The 18701-nt window shown below is 35.9% G+C and overlaps 1 protein-coding gene across 4 annotated transcripts in view; it reads right to left on the minus strand.

The window, feature by feature from the left end:
* TMLHE (trimethyllysine hydroxylase, epsilon) overlaps nucleotides 1-18701 on the minus strand; it is a 68372-nt gene that overhangs the window by 12353 nt on the left and 37318 nt on the right. For 3 of the 4 annotated variants that reach the window (XM_033416842.2, XM_004285937.4, XM_033416844.2), the window contains exon 6: nucleotides 15675-15911. The exons of the other annotated variant lie outside the window; for it this stretch is intronic. In XM_033416842.2, coding sequence (XP_033272733.1) covers nucleotides 15675-15911 — 237 coding nt within the window. The remainder of the gene's footprint in view (nucleotides 1-15674; nucleotides 15912-18701) is intronic. 4 annotated transcript variants of the gene reach the window in all.

Below are 18701 nucleotides of genomic sequence, written 5' to 3' on the forward strand. Positions count from 1 at the left end.
TATTCATCTATGTTTGATATAAATTTAAGAATGGAATTGCTGGGTTATAGGGTATGTATATGCTCAGCTTTAATAGATACTGCCAAAGCTATTCTTTTTTTTTTTTTTTTTTTTTGCGGTACGCGGGCCTCTCACTGTTGTGGCCTCTCCCGTTTCGGAGCACAGGCTCCGGACGCGCAGGCTCAGCGGCCATGGCTCACGGGCCCAGCCGCTCTGCGGCATGTGGGATCTTCCCGGGTCGGGGCACGAACCCGTGTCCCCTGCATCAGCAGGCGGACTCTCAACCACTGCGCCACCAGGGAAGCCCCAAAGCTATTCTTTTAAAAGAGAAAAAACATTTAATGGTACCTTTTTTGGACATCATACAGTATTCATTAGTGTTAAATAGTACATGGCACAATCAGAGCCAATACCCTTAGTTTTCTCACATATAAAAATGAGCATAACAACATCTGCTTAGCTGACCTCATAGAGCTATTGTGAAAATCAAATGAAAGAATGCATATAATAGTCCTTCATCCCAGGCTTCAAGGAGCCATGCGCACAGGGAAAAATGGGTGAGGAAGCATAGTTTTCACCAGGGTCTTGACACTCACTGTCACTTCCAGAAGCCCTCAGTGCTGTGTTAGGCACTTGGCCAAATATTATTTCATTTAATCCTTTCATCACCCCAGAAGGGAAGGCGGTATTAGCCTCCTTTCACATGTGCAGCAACTGAAACTTAGGTTAAACCTGCCACAGAGTTTATAAATAGCAGAGTGGTTTTGAAATCAGGTCTCCATAATACTTTAACTCATTGTTAGTACCAGAGAGCAGAACAATGATCTAATTCTTGTGTATGCTGGTTCATAAGGTCAACTTTTTACACATCATGATTGTGAGCTCTTGACTTCAAATAGAGATTTGAAGTTTGTAAGTGTTTTCATATACACAATCTCATTGACCCTCTATCTGATAACCCTGTGAGGTAAGTAGCACAGCTATTAATTATTATCTTACTTTATAGATAAGGAACATAAAGATAAGATTTGTCCAAGGTCACATGAGATCTAGTATTCACTATTTATATTATATTAGATGATGTTTTTTTCTAAGGCTGATAGCAAGAAGCAGCAGGAAAAGTTTATTACAGATTAGTAAAATGGATTTGCAATTTTTTTAATATTTAGAATAAGATGACTTCTGGACTTTTGCTCAAAGTGATGTCATTATATTATTGCAAAATTTTTCTGTTTGTTTTTTTTCTGCTTTGATATGATGCAAGAAGGCCCTGGAAGCAGAGGAAAGAAAATAAAGCAGACAGTTATCTGACAAGAATATCTAGGGAGTCCTAATGAAACTATTCCTCTTATTAGTTGACAGAAAATTAAAGATTTTCCAAGTACAGAGAGCTCAGTGATTGAATGGAAGATGCATTTGATGGGCATTGTACTCTGACAGATCACTGTTACAATCCCAGTTCAGATGTGTGACCTTAGAGAAACTATTTGATCACTTTGAGCCTCAATTTCCCCATCAGAAAACTGAGAATAATAATAACTTCCTTATATGGTTATTAGGATTATATGAAGTATTATATATTATGAACTAACACCGTGCTTGACACATAGGTGGTCAATAATGTTAGCTAAAATAAACACTAGTTAGCTATCTCAAGCCACAAAAATGAGCCCTAGAAACCATGAAAGTCTTCACAGTAAGTTATACTCAGACTTGGAGGACAGGGTTAGACTAAGCTTTGAATAATAACGGCTGAAGAATAGGTAAGTAGTTGTACCAAAATATTTGCATTTTAATACCTCTTGCTCTAAAATGTTTTAATAAGGTTTAAAATGTGAATAGGTATTGCACCTATTATAATGTCTCATTTATAGAAAAAACTTACTTATATACAGAGCATGCCATATATATATAGCTGTGCCATGCAGCTTGCAGAATCTTAGTTCCCCAACAAGGGACTGAACCCAGGCTGTGGCAGTGAAAGCGTGGAGTCCTAACCACTGAACTGCCAGGGAATGCCTAAGCATGCTATGTTTTTATTTATTAAAAAATATTGAGCACTGTGTTCTGCTTCTGATAATGGCTAAGTAAACTCCTATTACATCAACCTGTTCCTCTCATAGGTGGCAATTTAAAACTCTGGACAAAATACAAAAACCAACTATCCAAAGGTACTGTAGAGGCAGATATTGGAGGGGAGGAAAGAAACTGTACTGGGTGAGTTTCCCATTTTCATGGCATCTAGCCTGAGGGTATGCTACAGCCTTTACCATACAGGGCAGTTAAAACCCCAAAAGAAATCTCTCAGTCTTTCTGTCCTGAAGAACCAAACGACAGAGTTTGGGGAATCAACTGCCACCAGAAGGTGAAGAGGAAATCCTGGAAAGGAGAGAATCAGAGAAGAGGAGCACAAAACTTTATAAGCTCTACCCAAATATGTGGATTACCCCTGAATTTCACATGTGCAAGAGAAACTCCCAGCATTACATCTAGAGCTAAAATAATTGAAGTTAGAACTATCAAAGAACGGAGTTTGAAATCTGAGCACAATTAAATTGATTGCCTACTAAAAAAAACCCAAATCAACATTCTTTAGAGAAATATAATCTAGAGTCCTAATAACATAATATTCACATTCTTCAGAATTCAATTCAATATTATTCAATGTAACAAGGACCAGGAATGTGACCTATTATCAAAGGAAAAAGACAATCAAATAAGGTCAGCCCTTATATATCTCAGATGTTGGAATTATCAGACATTTTTTTTTTGCGGTACGCGGGCCTCTCACTGTTGTGGCCTCTCCCGTTGCGGAGCACAGGCTCCAGACGTGCAGGCTCAGTGGCCATGGCTCACGGGCCCAGCCGCTCTGCGGCATGCGGGACCTTCCCGGACTGGGGCACGAACCCGTGTCCCTTGCATCGGCAGGCAGACTCCCAACCACTGCACCACCAGGGAAGCCCCAGACAACATTTTGAAAGCACCTATTTTCACTACATGCATTGAGGTAAAGAAAAATATGCTTGTAATGAAGGGATAGAAACTCTCAGCCAAAAATAAAAGAAACTATAAAAAAGTACCACATGTAAATTTTAGAACTGAATAATACAACATCTGAATTAAAACATTTACTACACGGACTTAACAGAATGATGCTGACAGATAAGAGTCTGTGAATTTGAAAACTGGCTAATTTCATTTGATCTATCTGAAGAAAAGATTTAAAAACTTTTTGAAAAGAAAATGAATAAAACGTCAGGGACCTGTGGGACAATATCAAAAGGTCTGACATGTGTGTAACTGGAGTTCCAGAAAAAAAGAGAAAAGGGGGCAGAAAAATTTTTTGAAGAAATAATGACCAAAATTTGGTGAAATACATAAATTTACAGATTCAAGATGCTCAGAGAATTCCCATTTGGAAGAAAATAAAGAGAACCACACCTAGGAATATCACAAATTGCTGCAAACCAAACATAAAATCTTGAAAGCTCCCAGAAAAAATGTTTACATGGTGCATAAATTAAGGTATAATTCAAAACATGTATTAAAATAATCCATAAGAAGGTAGGTAAGGAGGAACAGAAAAAAAATGATCAGGCAAAAAGAAAACAAAAGACTAAAAATAATATATATATAATATATTTGGTTGATTATCAATAAGGGTGCAAAGACCATTCAATAGGGGAAAGGATATAATCTCTTCAACAACAGTGTTGGGACAACTGAACACCCACAAGGAAAAGAACAATGTTGGACCCTTAATTCACACCATAAACAAAAATTAACTAAAAAATGGATCAGAGAGCTAAATGTAAGAGCTAAAACTATAAAACTCTTTGAATAGATCACAGGAGTAAATCTTCATGACATTAGTTTAGGCAAAGCCTTCTTAGATACAAGACAGAAAAACACAAGCAATGAAAAAATAGGTAATTTGGATATCATCAAAATTTAAAACTCTAGAACAACCAAAGAACACAGGGGAGTAAAAAGACAAGCCACATGCTGGGAGAAAAATAATTGTAAATGACATATCCAATAAGGAATTTGTAGCCAGAATATTTAAAGAACTCATAAAACTTACCAACAAGAATTCAAATGATTTACATTTCCCTGATGATTAGTGATGTTGAACATTTCCTGTGCCTGCTGGCCATCTGTATGTCTTCTTTGGAAAAATGTCTACTCAGGTACTCTGCTCATTTTTAAATTGAGTTGTTTTTTGATGTTAAGTCGTATGAGCTATTTATATATTTTGGATATTAACTCTTAACAGATGTATCATTTGCAAATGCCTTCTCCCATTCAGTAGGCTGCCTTTTCATTTTATTGACAGCTTCCTTTGCTATGCAAAAGCTTTTTAGTTTGATGTAGTCCAATTTGTTTATTTTTGCTTTTGTGTCCCTTCCCTGAGGAGATATATCCAAAAAAATTGCTAAGACCAATGTCAAAGAGCATATTCCCTATGTTTTCTCCTAGAAGTTTTGTGGTTTCAGGTCTTATATTTAAGTCTTTACTACATTTTGAATTTAATCAAACTGAAACAGTAGTCCAGTTTGATTGATTCTTTTGCATGTAGCTGTCCAGTTTTCCCAACACCATTTATTGACAAGGCTGTCTTTTCCCCATTGTATATTCTGCATCCTTTGTCATAGATTAATTGATCATAAGTGCATGGGTTTATTTCTGGGCTCTCTATTATGTTCCATGGGTCTATTTGTCTGTTCTCATGACTGACAGTACCATACTGTTTTGATTATTGTAGCTTTGTAGTACAGTTTGAAATCAAGGAGCGTGACACCTCCAGCTTTGTTGTTCTTTCTCAAAATTGTTTTGGCTGTTCAGGGTCTTTTGTGTTTCCATACAAATTGTATAATTATAGTTCTAGTTCTGTGAAAAATGTCATTGGTATTTTGATAGGGATTGCATTGAATCTTTAGATTGCCTTGGGTAGTATGGACATCTTAACAATATTAATTCTTCTAAGCCAGGAGCATGGTATATCTTTCCATCAGTTTGTATTATCTTCAATTTCTTTCATCAGTGTCTTGTAGTTTTCTGGGTACATGTCTTTTACCTCCTTGATTAGATTTATTGTTAGGTATTTTATTCTTTTTGATGCAATTATAAATGGGATTGCTTTCTTAATTTCTCTTTTTGATTGTTCATTGTTAGTGTATAGAAACACAGAGATCACTTCACACTTATCAGAATGGCTATTATCAAAAAGATAACAAATAACAAGTGTTGGAGAGAATGTGGAAAAAAGGGAACCCTCGTGCACTGTTGGTGGGAATGTAAATTGGTACAGTCACTATGGAAAACAGTAGAAAATTTCCTCAAAAACTTAAAAATAGAACTACCATATGATCCAGCAATTCTACTCCTGGGTATGTATATGAAGAAAACAAAAACACTGAAGTGAAAAGATATGTGCACCCCTATGTTCACTGCAGCATTGTTTATAGTAGCCATGATATGAAAGCAACTTAGGCCCCATCAATAGGTGAGTGGATAAAGATGATGTCACACACACACACACACACACACACACACACACACACTGGAATATTCCTCAGCCATAAAAAAGAATGAAGATCTTGCCATTTGTGACAACATGGATGGACCTAGAGGGCATTGTCCTAAGTGAAATAAATCAGACAGAGAAAGACAAGTACCATATGATAGCACTTATATGTGGAATTTTAAAATAAAACAAATGAACAAGCAAAACAAAAGAGAAACAGAGTCAAAGATACAGAGAACAAACAGGTGGTTGCCAGATGGGAGAGGGGAAGGGGGATGAGAGAAATAGCTGAGGGGCATTAAGAAGTACAAACTTCCAGTTACAAAACAAATGAGTCATGGGTACGAAATGTAAAGTGTGGGGAGTATAATGAATAATTATGTAATAACTTTGTATGGTGAGAGATGGTAAGTAGACATCATGGTGATGGGTATGAAATGTATAGAAATATTGAATCACTATGTTGTGCACCAGGAACTAACATAGTGTTGTAGGTCAATTATACTTCAAAAACAAACAAACAAACAAACTCTCAGAAAAAGAGATCAGATTTGTGGTTACCAGAGGCAGAGGGTAGAGGGGGGAGGGGGAATTGGATGAAGATGATCAAAAGGTACAAACTTCCAACTGTAAGATAAAAAATTACTAGGGATGTAATGTACAACATGATAAATATAATTAACACTGTTGTATGTTATACATTAAAATTGTTAAGAGAGTAAATCCTGAGTTCTCATCACAAGGAAAAAATATTTATTTATTTATTTAATGTTGTATCTATATGAGATGATGGATGTTCACTAAACTTATTGTTGATAATCATTTCATGATGTATGTAAGTCAAATCATTATGCTGTACACCTTAAACTTATACAGCACTGTATGTCAATTACATTTCAATGAAACTGGAAGAAAAAAAAAGACAAATGATACAATTTAAGAATCGACAGCAGATTTGACTAAAGAAGATGTACAAATGGCCAAGAAGCAAAATGAAAGAACAAATGAAAAGATGTTCAACATCATTAATCATCAGGGAAATGCAAATCAAAACCAGAGTGAGATACTACTTCACACCCACTAGGATGGCTATAATCAAAGACAGATAATAACAAATGCTGGTGAGGATGTAGAGAAACTGAAGGCCTCATACATTACTGGCAGGGATGTTAACTGGTGCATCCAGTGTGGACAACAGTTTAGCAGTTCCTCAAAGGGATAAATGCAGAGTTACCATATGAACCAGCAATTACATTCTTAGAAATCTACCCAAGAGAAATGAAAAAAACATGTCTACATAAAGACTTGTATGCAAATGTTCATAGCAACATTATCTGGAATAGCCCCAAACTAGAAATAATCCAAATGTTCATTACTGTTGAATGTATAAACAAAATATGATATATATAAAGGAATACTATTCAGTAATTAAACAGATACATACTACAGCATGGATGAACTTTGAAATCATTATGCTAAGTGAGTGAAAGAGAGCTGACACAAAAGACTATGTATTAGCATATCTACTAAGATCAGGAACAAGACAAGGTTGCCCACTCTCACCACTTTTTTTTTTTTTTTTTGTGGTACACGGGCCTCTCACTGTTGTGGCCTCTCTCGTTGTGGAGCACAGGCTCTGGACGTGCAGGCTCAGTGGCCATGGCTCATGGGCCCAGCTGCTCCGCGGCATGTGGGATCTTCCCAGACCGGGGCACGAACCCGTGTCCCCTGCGTCGGCAGGCGGACTCTCAACCACTGCGCCACCAGGGAAGCCCTCACCACTCTTATTCAACATAGTTTTGGAAGTTTTAGCCACAGCAATCAGAGAACAAAAGGAAATAAAAGGAATCCAAATTGGAAAAGAAGAAGTAAAGCTGTCACTGTTTGCAGATGACATGATACTATACATAGAGAATCCTAAAGATGCTACCAGAAAACTACTAGAGCTAATCAATGAATCTGGTAAAGTAGCAGGATACAAAATTAATGCGCAGAGATCTCTGGCATTCCTATACGCTAATGATGGAAAATCTGAAAGTGAAATCAGGAAAACACTCCAATTTACCATTGCAACAAAAAGAATAAAATATCTAGGAATAAATCTACTTAAGGAGACAAAAGACCTGTATGCAGAAAATTATAAGACACTGATGAAAGAAATTAAAGATGATACAAATAGGTGGAGAGATATACCATGTTCTTGGATTGGAAGAATCAACATTGTGAAAATGACTCTACTACCCAAAGCAATCTACAGATTCAATGCAATCCCTATCAAACTACCAATGGCATTTTTCACAGAACTAGAACTAGAACAAAAAATTTCACAATTTGTATGGAAACACAAAAGACCCCGAATAGCCAAAGCAATCTTGAGAATGAAAAACGAAGCTGGAGGAATCAGGCTCCCTGACTTCAGACTATACTACAAAGCTACAGTATCAAGACTGTATGGTACTGGCACAAAAACAGAAAGATAGATCAATGCAACAGGATAGAAAGCCCAGAGATAAACCCACGCACATATGGTCACCTTATCTTTGATAAAGGAGTTGGGAATGTACAGTGGAGAAAGGACAGCCTCTTCAATATGTGTTGCTGGGAAAACTGGACAGGTACATGTTAAAGTACGAGATTAGATCACTCCCTAACACCATACACAAAAATAAACTCAAAATGGATTAAAGACCTAAATGTAAGGCCAGAAACTATCAAACTCTCAGAGGAAAACATATGCAGAACACTCTATGATATAAATCACAGCAAGATCCTTTTTGACCCACCTCCTCGAGAAATGGAAATAAAAACAAAAAGAAACAAAAAGAAACAAATGAGACCTAATGAAACTACAAAGCTTTTGCACAGCAAAGGAAACCATAAACAAGACCAAAAGACAACCCTCAGAATGGGAGAAAATATTTGCAAATGAAGCAACTGACAAAGGATTAACCTCTAAAATTTATAAGCAGCTCATGCAGCTCAATAACAAAAAACAAAACAACCCAATCCAAAAATGAGCAGAAGACCTAAATAGACATTTTTCCAAAGAAGATATACAAACTGCCAACAAACACATGAAAGAATGCTCAACATCATTAATCATTAGAGAAATGCAAATCAAAACTACAATGAGATATCATCTCACACCAGTCAGAATGGCCATCATCAAAAAATCTAGAAACAATAAATGCTGGAGAGGGTGTGGAGAAAAGGGAACACTCTTGCACTGCTGGTGGAAATGTGAATTGGTACGGCCACTATGGAGAACAGTATGGAGGTTCCTTAAAAAACTACAAATAGAACTACTATATGACCCAGCAATACCACTACTGGGCATATACTGTGAGAAAACCATAATTCATAAAGAGTCATGTACCAAAACGTTCACTGCAGCTCTATTTACAATAGCCAGGAGATGGAAACAACCTAAGTGCCCATCATCGGATGAATGGATAAAGAAGATGTGGCACATATATACAATGGAATATTACTCAGCCATAAAAAGAAACGAAATTGAGCTATTTGTAATGAGGTGAATGGACCTAGAGTCTGTCATACAGAGTGAAGTAAGTCAGAAAGAGAAAGACAAATACCGTATGCTAACACATATATCTGGAATCTAAGAAAAAAATGCCATGAAGAACCTAGGGGTAAGACGGGAATAAAGACACAGACCTACTAGAGAATGGACTTGAAGATATGGGGAGGGGGAAGGGTAAGCTGTGACAAAGTGAGAGAGTGGCATGGACATATATACACTACCAAACGGAAAATAGATAGCTAGTGGGAAGCAGCCACATAGCACAGGGAGATCAGCTCGGTGCTTTGTGACCACCTAGAGGGGTAGGATAGGGAGGGTGGGAGGGAGAGAGACGCAAGGGGGAAGGGATATGGGAACATATGTATATGTATAACTGATTCACTTTGTTGCAAAGCAGAAACTAACACACCATTGTAAAGCAATTATACTCCAATAAAGATGTAATAAACAAAAAAAAGACTATGTATTATATGATTCCATTTACAGAAAATGTCTAGAATAGGCAAATCCATACAGACAGAAAGTTGATAAGTGATTGCTAGGGGCTGTGATGGACTGGGGTTGGGGTGAGGGAATGGGGGAGTCACTGCTTAATGGGCAGGAGGGAACTTTTGGGGTTGACAGAAATGTCAAAAACTGGATTGTGATGATGGTTACATGACTTTGTAAATACAATAACAATCACTGAATTAGATACTTAAAACATATTAATTTTATGGTATACAAATAACTTTTAAAATGTTTTAAAGGTTTAAAAAATGTTAATGCACTTAACATCCCAATTAAAAGAGACTGTCAGACTGGATAAAAAAGTAAGACTGAAGTACGTATATGCCATTTATTTAAACACAAAAACACAGATAAGTCAGAAAAAGAAGACAGAAAATTAAATAGCATGCAAAGTGTAAGTATAAGATTGTTGGAGTGGTTATATTAATTTCAGATAAAATAGACTTCAAAACAAAGTGAAAGAGGGACATTTTATGACAAAAGGTTGTTTCATCAGAAAGACATAAAAATCATACATTAGTATGTGCTTAGTAACAGATACTCAAAAAACATGAAGCAAGAACTGATGGAATTAAAGGGAGAAATAGACAAAATCACCATATTATTTGGATATTTTAGTGGTGTTTTCTCAGTGGCTGACGGAATAATTAGTCAAAAAAATCAGAGAGGACACAGAATACAAAATAACATGGTTAAAGAAAGAACACATAAGCGAAATCAGAAAATATTTCGTACTTAATTATCATGAAAATAAACATCAATATTTGTAGGATGCAGGTAAAAAGGCTTAGAGGTACAAACATAGTTTTTAATGATTGTATTAAAAAAGACTAAATGTATAATATCAATGATATAAGGTTCTACCTTGGGGGACTAGAAAAATGAGAATAAATTAAACCAAAAGTATGTAAAAATAAAGGAATAATGAAGATAACATAAATCAATAAAATAGAAACAAACGATAGGGAGAATTAACAAAGCAATACGGTGGCTCTTGGAAAGGACGAACAACATTGGTAAACGTTTAGCTAGACTAAACAAGAAAAAAAGAGAGCTAAAATTACTAATACTAAGAATCATCATTACAGAGATGATAGACATTATATGAAAAGAATAAGAGAATATTATGAATGACTTTATGACTGAACAATTGACAACTTAGATAAAATGTACAGATTTATTGAAAGAACCAGTAAACAAAAATCTTACTAGCTCTATATATACATAAAAAATTGAACTTAATATCCAAAACTTTCTCATAAAATAAACTCCAGTCCCAGACAGTTTGCCTAGTAAATTCTAGCAAACATTTAAGGTGGAAATAGCACTAATACCACACAAACTCTTTGGTAAACCAGAGTTTTACAAAGTCATTACAAAACAAGAAAACTGTCGACCAATATCCCTCTTGAACCTAGATGCAAAACTTCTCAACATGATATTATTAAGCTGAAACCAGATATGTATGTATCAGTTACTAATTTATTGCTTCTCAGTTCTGAATGCATCCTTACATACAATACATGTTCTTGATTTAAGAATTTCTTTTAGCATTTTTCCTTTATAGCGAGTACAACATTAAACTTTCTCAGTAGCTGGTGTTGGAGGGACACTGCAGGAGAAAGAGGTTCTCTTGCTATTTCTGGCCCTAGCCAGGTCTCTGCTGTGTGGGTGTGAGGGCATCAGGTGGCACCAACCCTCAGGGCCCAGGACACGGTCCCTATGCCACCTTGCAGCCTCATCTTGGTGACAACCTTTCCATAGCCCTCTCAGCATAGTAAACCAGAGCCCCTGAATGACCTGCAGGAGGCCTCCTGTGTTCTGTGGGATCACATACTGAAAGTAAGTCTGAGTGCCAGTGAAAGCAGGAAGACTTAAGAGCACCTAGATTGCATGCTTTCACTGGCACCTAGGCTTCCGTTGCACACTCACACCACCAGTTGCTGATTGCCGGCTCCCTTGCCTGCCTGTACTCTGGAAGGGTGGCCTATTGTTTGCTCAGCAACTCTAGACCAGCTCCTGCCTGGCTAAATCAGCAAACTTCTCTGATATCAGGTGGCTGAACCACTCTTTCTTCCAGATCTGAACCTCTTCCATGTTTATTCTTCCTTGGATACTCTGCCTCAGCCCTAGGGTACTATAATGAATTTCCTCATATCTTTTTTTAAAATTTTGTGATGCATGAAAATTATATGAATTTCAACTTTCAGTGTCTAGAAACAGAGTTTTATTGGAACATGGCCACATATATTCACTTATATGTCTATGGTGGCTTCCATACTACAATGGCAGAGTTGAGTAGTAGCAACAGAGACGTATGTGGTGCTCTCATCATTTTGCACCACTGCTCAGCACATTACAAATTGTGGTGATACAGTTATTACTACCAGCATTTTGAATGTTACATACTGTCATTCCATAATATTTAAAACTTTTTTATTACCAGTGCATACCCATAATGTTGGAACAACAAAAGAGAAAAGTGGACTTAAGTGTCATGTGTTTAAGGCACAGAGGAGTATGGATTATTTTGTTATCAAATTAGATGGCAAAGCATTGTGTTTAAAATGCAATGACACTGTAGCTGCTCTGAAAGAATATTACATACATTAATTTCCTCATATCTCATAGTCACTCTTTTATCCTAGTTCCTAATTCTTTATATTAACTTTTCCCTGTTTAACCTACCATGTAGTATCTATCTCTTGACTGGGTCCATACACATGCACACACACACATATACATATATATGTGTGTGTGTGTGTGTGTATAGTAATAAATTATGATCAAGTACAGTTTATCCTAGGAGTGCAAGGTTGGTTTAACATTTGAAAATAACTTAATGTAATTTGCCACATCCATAGAATAAAGAAGAAAAATAATATGATTATTTCAATTGATAAATGAAGATAAAACATTTATCAAAATGTAATACCCATTTATGGTTAAAAAAACCTCTCAGCAAACTTGGAAGGGAAATTCCTTAATCTGATAGAAAACATCACTAAACCCTTACAGCTAATGTCATACATGGCAAAATAGTGAACACTTTCATCCTAAAGATGTCTGTTCTTGCCACTCTTATTTAACATAATAGTGGAGTGCTAAACAATGCAACAAGATAAGAAAAACAAATAAATAAGCATATAGATTGGAAAGGAAAGAATAAACCTGTCCCTACAACATGATTGTCTATATAGAAAATTCCAAGAAACCTAAAAAATAAAAACTTCTCAGGACTAACGAATGACTTTAGCAGGGCTATAGAATAAAATGCTAATTTAAAGAGAAATAAATTGTTTTTATACAATGGCAGCAAACAATTGGAAAATAATATTAAAATTTTATTTTATAATACCATCAAAACATAAAAATACTTAGAAATAAAATAAACAAAAGATACACAAGATCTCTATCTTCAATAATATAAAACACTGATGAGAGAAATTAGATAAGACCAAATATATAGAAAGATCAGGTTCATGGATTGGAGGACTCAAAGCTGTTAGTTTGTCAGTTCTCACCAAAATGATCTATAGATTCAAAGCAATCTCAATCATAATCCTAACAGGCTTTTCCCTAAACATTGAAAAGCTGATTTTAAAATTTATATGAAAATATAAGGAACCTAGAACTAAGGCTGGCAAACTATGGTGTGTGGGCCAAACCCAGACTCCTGCCTGTTTTTGTAAATAATGTTTTATTGGAACTCAGCTACACCCATTCATTTACGTATTGTCTATGGCTGCTGTTGTGTTTCCACACAGTACTGAGTAGTTGCAATAGAGACCATACGGCCTACAAGGCCTAAAATACTATTTGGCCCTTTACAGAAAAGTGTGTAAACCCCTGACCTAGAATATCCAAAATAATCTTGAAAAATAACAAAGTTGACAAACATATTACCTGACTTCAAGAATTACTATAAATCTGCAGTAGCCAAGACTGTGTGGAACTGTCATAAAGATCCACAAATAGATAATGGAACCAAACAGAGGGTCCAGAAACAAACTCACCTTTATATGGTCATTTGATTTTTGACAGAGTTTCAAAGGTAATCCAATGGGGGAAAGGAAGGTCTTTTCAACAAGTGGTGCTATAACACCTGAGTATCCATGTGTATAAAACAGGAACTTCTACCTTTACCTCACAACATGTAAAAAATTAGTTTGAGATAGATCACTGACTTAGATGCAAAAGATAAAACCATAACACCTTTAGAAAACGTAGGAGAATATCATTATGTCATGGGGGTAGTCAAAGATTTCTTATGCAGGTCACAGATTCAATGATCATTAGGGAAAAAACTGATCAACTACATTTCATTAAAATTAAAATTTTCTGCTTATCAAACATCACAGTTAAAAAATAAATAGGTAAGCCACAGACTAGAAGAAAATATTCCTAAAACATATCAGGTAAGAACTGGTAACCAGGGTATATAAAGAACCCCTACAACTCAATAATGAAAAGACAATCCAGTGAAAAAATGGGCAAAAGATCTAACTAGATACTTAGCAAAAGAAAATATATGGATGATCAACATGCACATGGAAAGAGGCTCAACATCATCAATCTCCAAAAAATGCAAATTAGAACCCCAAGGAGATACCCACCATAATGGCTAAAATTAATAAGACTGACACCACCAAGTATTAACAAGGATGTGGAGTGGGTACAACTTTCATACACTGTTGATGTCCATGTAAAATGGAACAAGTACTTTAGTAAAAGTTCTGGCAGTTGCTAATGAAACTAAAAAGTCATCTACTCTACGATCCAGCAGTTCCATTCTTCGGTATTTATCTGAGTGAAATGAAAACACGTATCTACAAAGATACTTTTACATGAACATTCATGGAAGCTTTATTCATAATAACACCAAACAGGAAACAGCTCAGGTGTTTATTCATAAAAGAATAGATCTGTTCCATGATCTGAATTTCTAGAACAGGCAAAACTAATCTATGGTGGTAAAAAGTCAAAACAGGGTTTTCCTCTCAGTGTATGTGCAGGGTTGGACTGAGAAGGGGAATAAAGTTACTTTCTGTAGTGATGGTAATATTCGATATCTTGATAGGGGTTTGGGTTACATAGGTGTATGCATTTTTCAAAACTCAGCAAGTGTATATTCAATATTTATAACATCACTGTATGTGTATTTTATATCAAAATTAAAGATCTGTAAACAAATATTGAACTTTAGACTTAAGGTTATAAATGTTGAAGTATATTAGGGGGACATATACTCATATCTGCAATGTACTTTCCAATGTATCAAAAATAAGATTAATTGATAGATAAACAGAGGGATAGAAAGATGGATAGATAGGTAATAAAGTAAGTATAGTAATATCTCAATGGTAGAATCTAGGTGGTAGGTATATGAGTTTTCTTGTAAATGCTTTTCAACTTTTCCGTATTATGAAAAATGTTCGTAATAAAATGTTTGGGAAAATATTGAGCACCTACTCATTGTTTTAGGCAATTGAGATATAAGAATGACTGAGGGAGAGTTTTTCAGTGGAGCTTATCCCAGGGAAGTGATTTAGTATTTATGTAGTTCCGACTACAGTCCAGGGGCAAAGACAGGGGCAACAATTTATTTTTATCTTCACAATTCAGTGTGAAGGAGAAGGCTTGAAATGAGTGGAGATGATGAGTTCAGTTTTGAATAAACTGTGCTTTATGATCCTACAAGATACTAGGTGGCAATACCTAGTAGACTATTGGATATACACAGGTCAGGAGCTTTGCATAAATCTGGGCAACAGTCTAATGTTGTTGTTATCATGCCTTTGGGTACCCTAGCTATTTGGTGACTGAGCACAATTTAATAACTGTGTTTTGTTTTTAAAATGTTTTCATTTTAAATGCTATGTGAAATATCTGTCCCCTCCAATCTAGCATTCCTTCTCTGTTGGCCTATTTATTATTCCATGGGAATTAAAATAAGAATGGAAATTGTACTAATAGAAAGCTATACAATAGCAATATTAAAATGTGACAGACACAGGATATTAGGAATTTTCATTACATTAGAAGACTAATATCTGACAAATACATTACACTGAGAGATAGTTCTTTGGTACTCACCTGATCATATAGAGCTCTTTATTCCATGGGTAGATATTTAAGACTGGCCCTACCCCAATCATGTGGTTGTGACATTCTCCAACATTTTCAATATATTCATGCTTCAATGGCACTTTGCTGAGGAGTTCAAATTCCTCAGGTGCCTTCTGAAGTACCTGTTCTGCTGCATAGAATCCATCTACTAGCAGTGTCCTGCCACCTGTTCCTTCATGCTTAAGACAGTGAAACACTTGAATGCTAAAGAGGGGGAAAAATTAAATTATTCTGTTCAGTGGAGAAAAGAGAATATATCAAAATTTTAGAAAAAAATATGAAATGATTATTGACTCCACTGTGTCATTTTCTTTTCACTAAGAAATAAATCTCATTTCCCAATTGTCTTCCCTTCATAGCCAGCTGTACTTTTTTGTGCTTTGAAATATTAATGCCACTACAGGTTCCTCCTAAGCATATTTAACATGTATTGATGGCTATATGTGACAGACCCAGGGAATACCATCATGAATAAGGTATAGTCTCTGTTTTAAAGAAGGCCAGTCTACTAAGAAGAGATGAAGCAAGTAAGTACCAACAGGCACTATAATAAAGTTGTATACAAGATACAGTGGAGCCATAAACAGAGGAAATTATTGTAGTGGTGTGTTGTATAGAGAAATGTTTTTGGAGGTGGATGAGAATGGTTTTGCTTAGTCTTAAAGAATGAGCAAGAGTTGGGCTGAAATGAGATTGAGGTGAGGAGAGGGCATTCCAGGCCCCCCCCCAAAAAAAAAGGTATGACCAAAGATATCAACGTAAAACAACGAGTTTAAACTGAGATGGGAGATGAACTGGTGGGAAGCAAGATGACAAAAAACATGGAAAACAACTTGGATAACTGAAATAGCAGAGAAAAATACTGAGGGGTTGAGCTTAGAGATGGGTTTTATAGAAAAGAGGACACAGCTAAGCAACATGACAGAGGACGAAGAACAGGCAAATATCTAGAATGCCTGCAGGTTTTTCACCTGGACAACCTGACAAATAATGCCATCTGCCAAGAGAACACAGGCAGATGCATAATTGGATGATAAAAAGGGGGTGAGAGGGGTTGAGGAAGAGGTTCAGTTTAAGGACATGTTGAAATAGTTGAGTTATATATGGCTGAAAATTTAACAGGAAAAGGAAATGCAACTATTAATGGACTGGAAAACTAAAGTAAAAATTTCAAATTAACAAGGGGAAAATAAAATTAATAGTAATTTAGGAAAAAAGAAGAAATAAGGAAAAGTAAACAACAAAGTAAAATAAGTAATAAACATAAATAAAGATAGAAGGAATAAAATCAAGGAGAACCTAGGGTAAATACAATTAAAATGAGAAGGTCAGTTCTGGCTATGTTGACCTTTCTGTGAAATTTCTAGGTTAGGATTACTTAGTAGCCAGTTGAAGATGTTTACCTTAGAAGAGAGGTAGATTTTGTAGTCGTCTGTAGGTGATAGCTAAAGCCAAGAGCATGGAAGAAGTCATTTGGAGAGATCATTTCAAGTAAGAAAAGAGGGAGAAGGAGAAAACCTTGAGAAACAACAATATTTATGACATGGACAAAGGAAAATAAGCTGCCACAGGAGACTGAGGAAAAATGGCTATAGATATAGAAGGAAAACTAGAAAAGAAAGGATATTTAAGAAGAGGTAGTGGTAAATGGCCCCAGGGGTCAAATAAGATGAAGACTGAAAGGTACACACTGGGTATGGCAATAAGTTAGTTGCTGGTGACTTTGGAGAGATTAATTTTAATTGGGAGGGGGGTGGATAAACTAGCTGACTACAGGTTTGAAGAATGAATGAGAAGTGAGAATGAAAAGACACTGAATGTAGACAATTATTTCAATAAGTTTAGCTGTGAAGGTGAGGAGTAAGGCGGGGCTGTAACTAGAAGGAGATAGAGTCAAAGGAAGTGTACAAAAGTAGAGATTTAAGAAATGAGAAGCTGATAGGAAGGAGTCAATATGTATGGAAGGCTGAAGATACAGGAGAGAGAAATCCCCAAGGAGGTTGGAAAGGATGAGATCCTGAGCAAAGGTAGCTTTAGAAAGCATAAGGCATATAACAATGATGATGATGATGACGACAATGGCTAAAATGATAATAATAATAGCTAGTATTTATTGAACATTTATTATGTTCTAGGAAGTATGCCAAGTGCTTTAAATACATCATGTAACTTAATCCCTAAGCAATACAAATGGACAGGTTTTATTACTAGTCCCATTCTACAGATGAAGAAACTGAGGCACAGAGAGGTTAAGTTATTTTCCAAGATCACAAAGCTAACCTATGTTCCAGTTGGGATACAAATCCAGGTCTGGTTGATTCCATAGCCTGAACTCTTAACCACTCTCATTATACTGCTCATGTACTTGGTCCTTGCCATTGATTAGAAAGGGTTAAATTAAAGGCACAGACAACTGTGTATCTCTGGTAGTGGTCAGAGAGAAAAGAGCTAGTCAATATTTGAACCTCAACCCCTGTCCAACTGTTTCTCATCCCATTTCCTCATATTCTTCCTTCTGCATCCTGTAGAATGAGGATGCAGGGTTTTTTGTATATCCATAACATTGAGCAGGATGTCAAAAAGATGCTTTATTCTTCCTCCTCTGAACCAAATATTCTTAGGTTCCAAACCCTTAAAGGAAATCAATGTATCATGTCAAATAATTACTATTTCTTTTCTGTGGTGAGAAGATTTAAGATCTACTCTCTGTTAGCTACTGGTGGTAATAATATTACAGTATACGACCATATCAAATCAACACATTGTACACCTTATATTTACACAATGTCATATGTCAATTATATCTCAATAAAGCTGCAAAAAAGTACGGTATACATTATCTTTGACTCAATAGCTTCGGAGTCCATGTAATAAGGTTATTTTTCATTCATTCCTCCTCTCCAACTTCTTGTAAATTGGATTTAAATTCCTCTTACTACCATACCCAAAGTAGCTGTGTTTGGAAGATTGACCCTTTGCAATATAATAACTAAA

The sequence above is a fragment of the Orcinus orca genome, chromosome X, assembly GCF_937001465.1.
Source record: "Orcinus orca chromosome X, mOrcOrc1.1, whole genome shotgun sequence".
In the NCBI taxonomy this organism is placed as follows: domain Eukaryota; kingdom Metazoa; phylum Chordata; class Mammalia; order Artiodactyla; family Delphinidae; genus Orcinus; species Orcinus orca.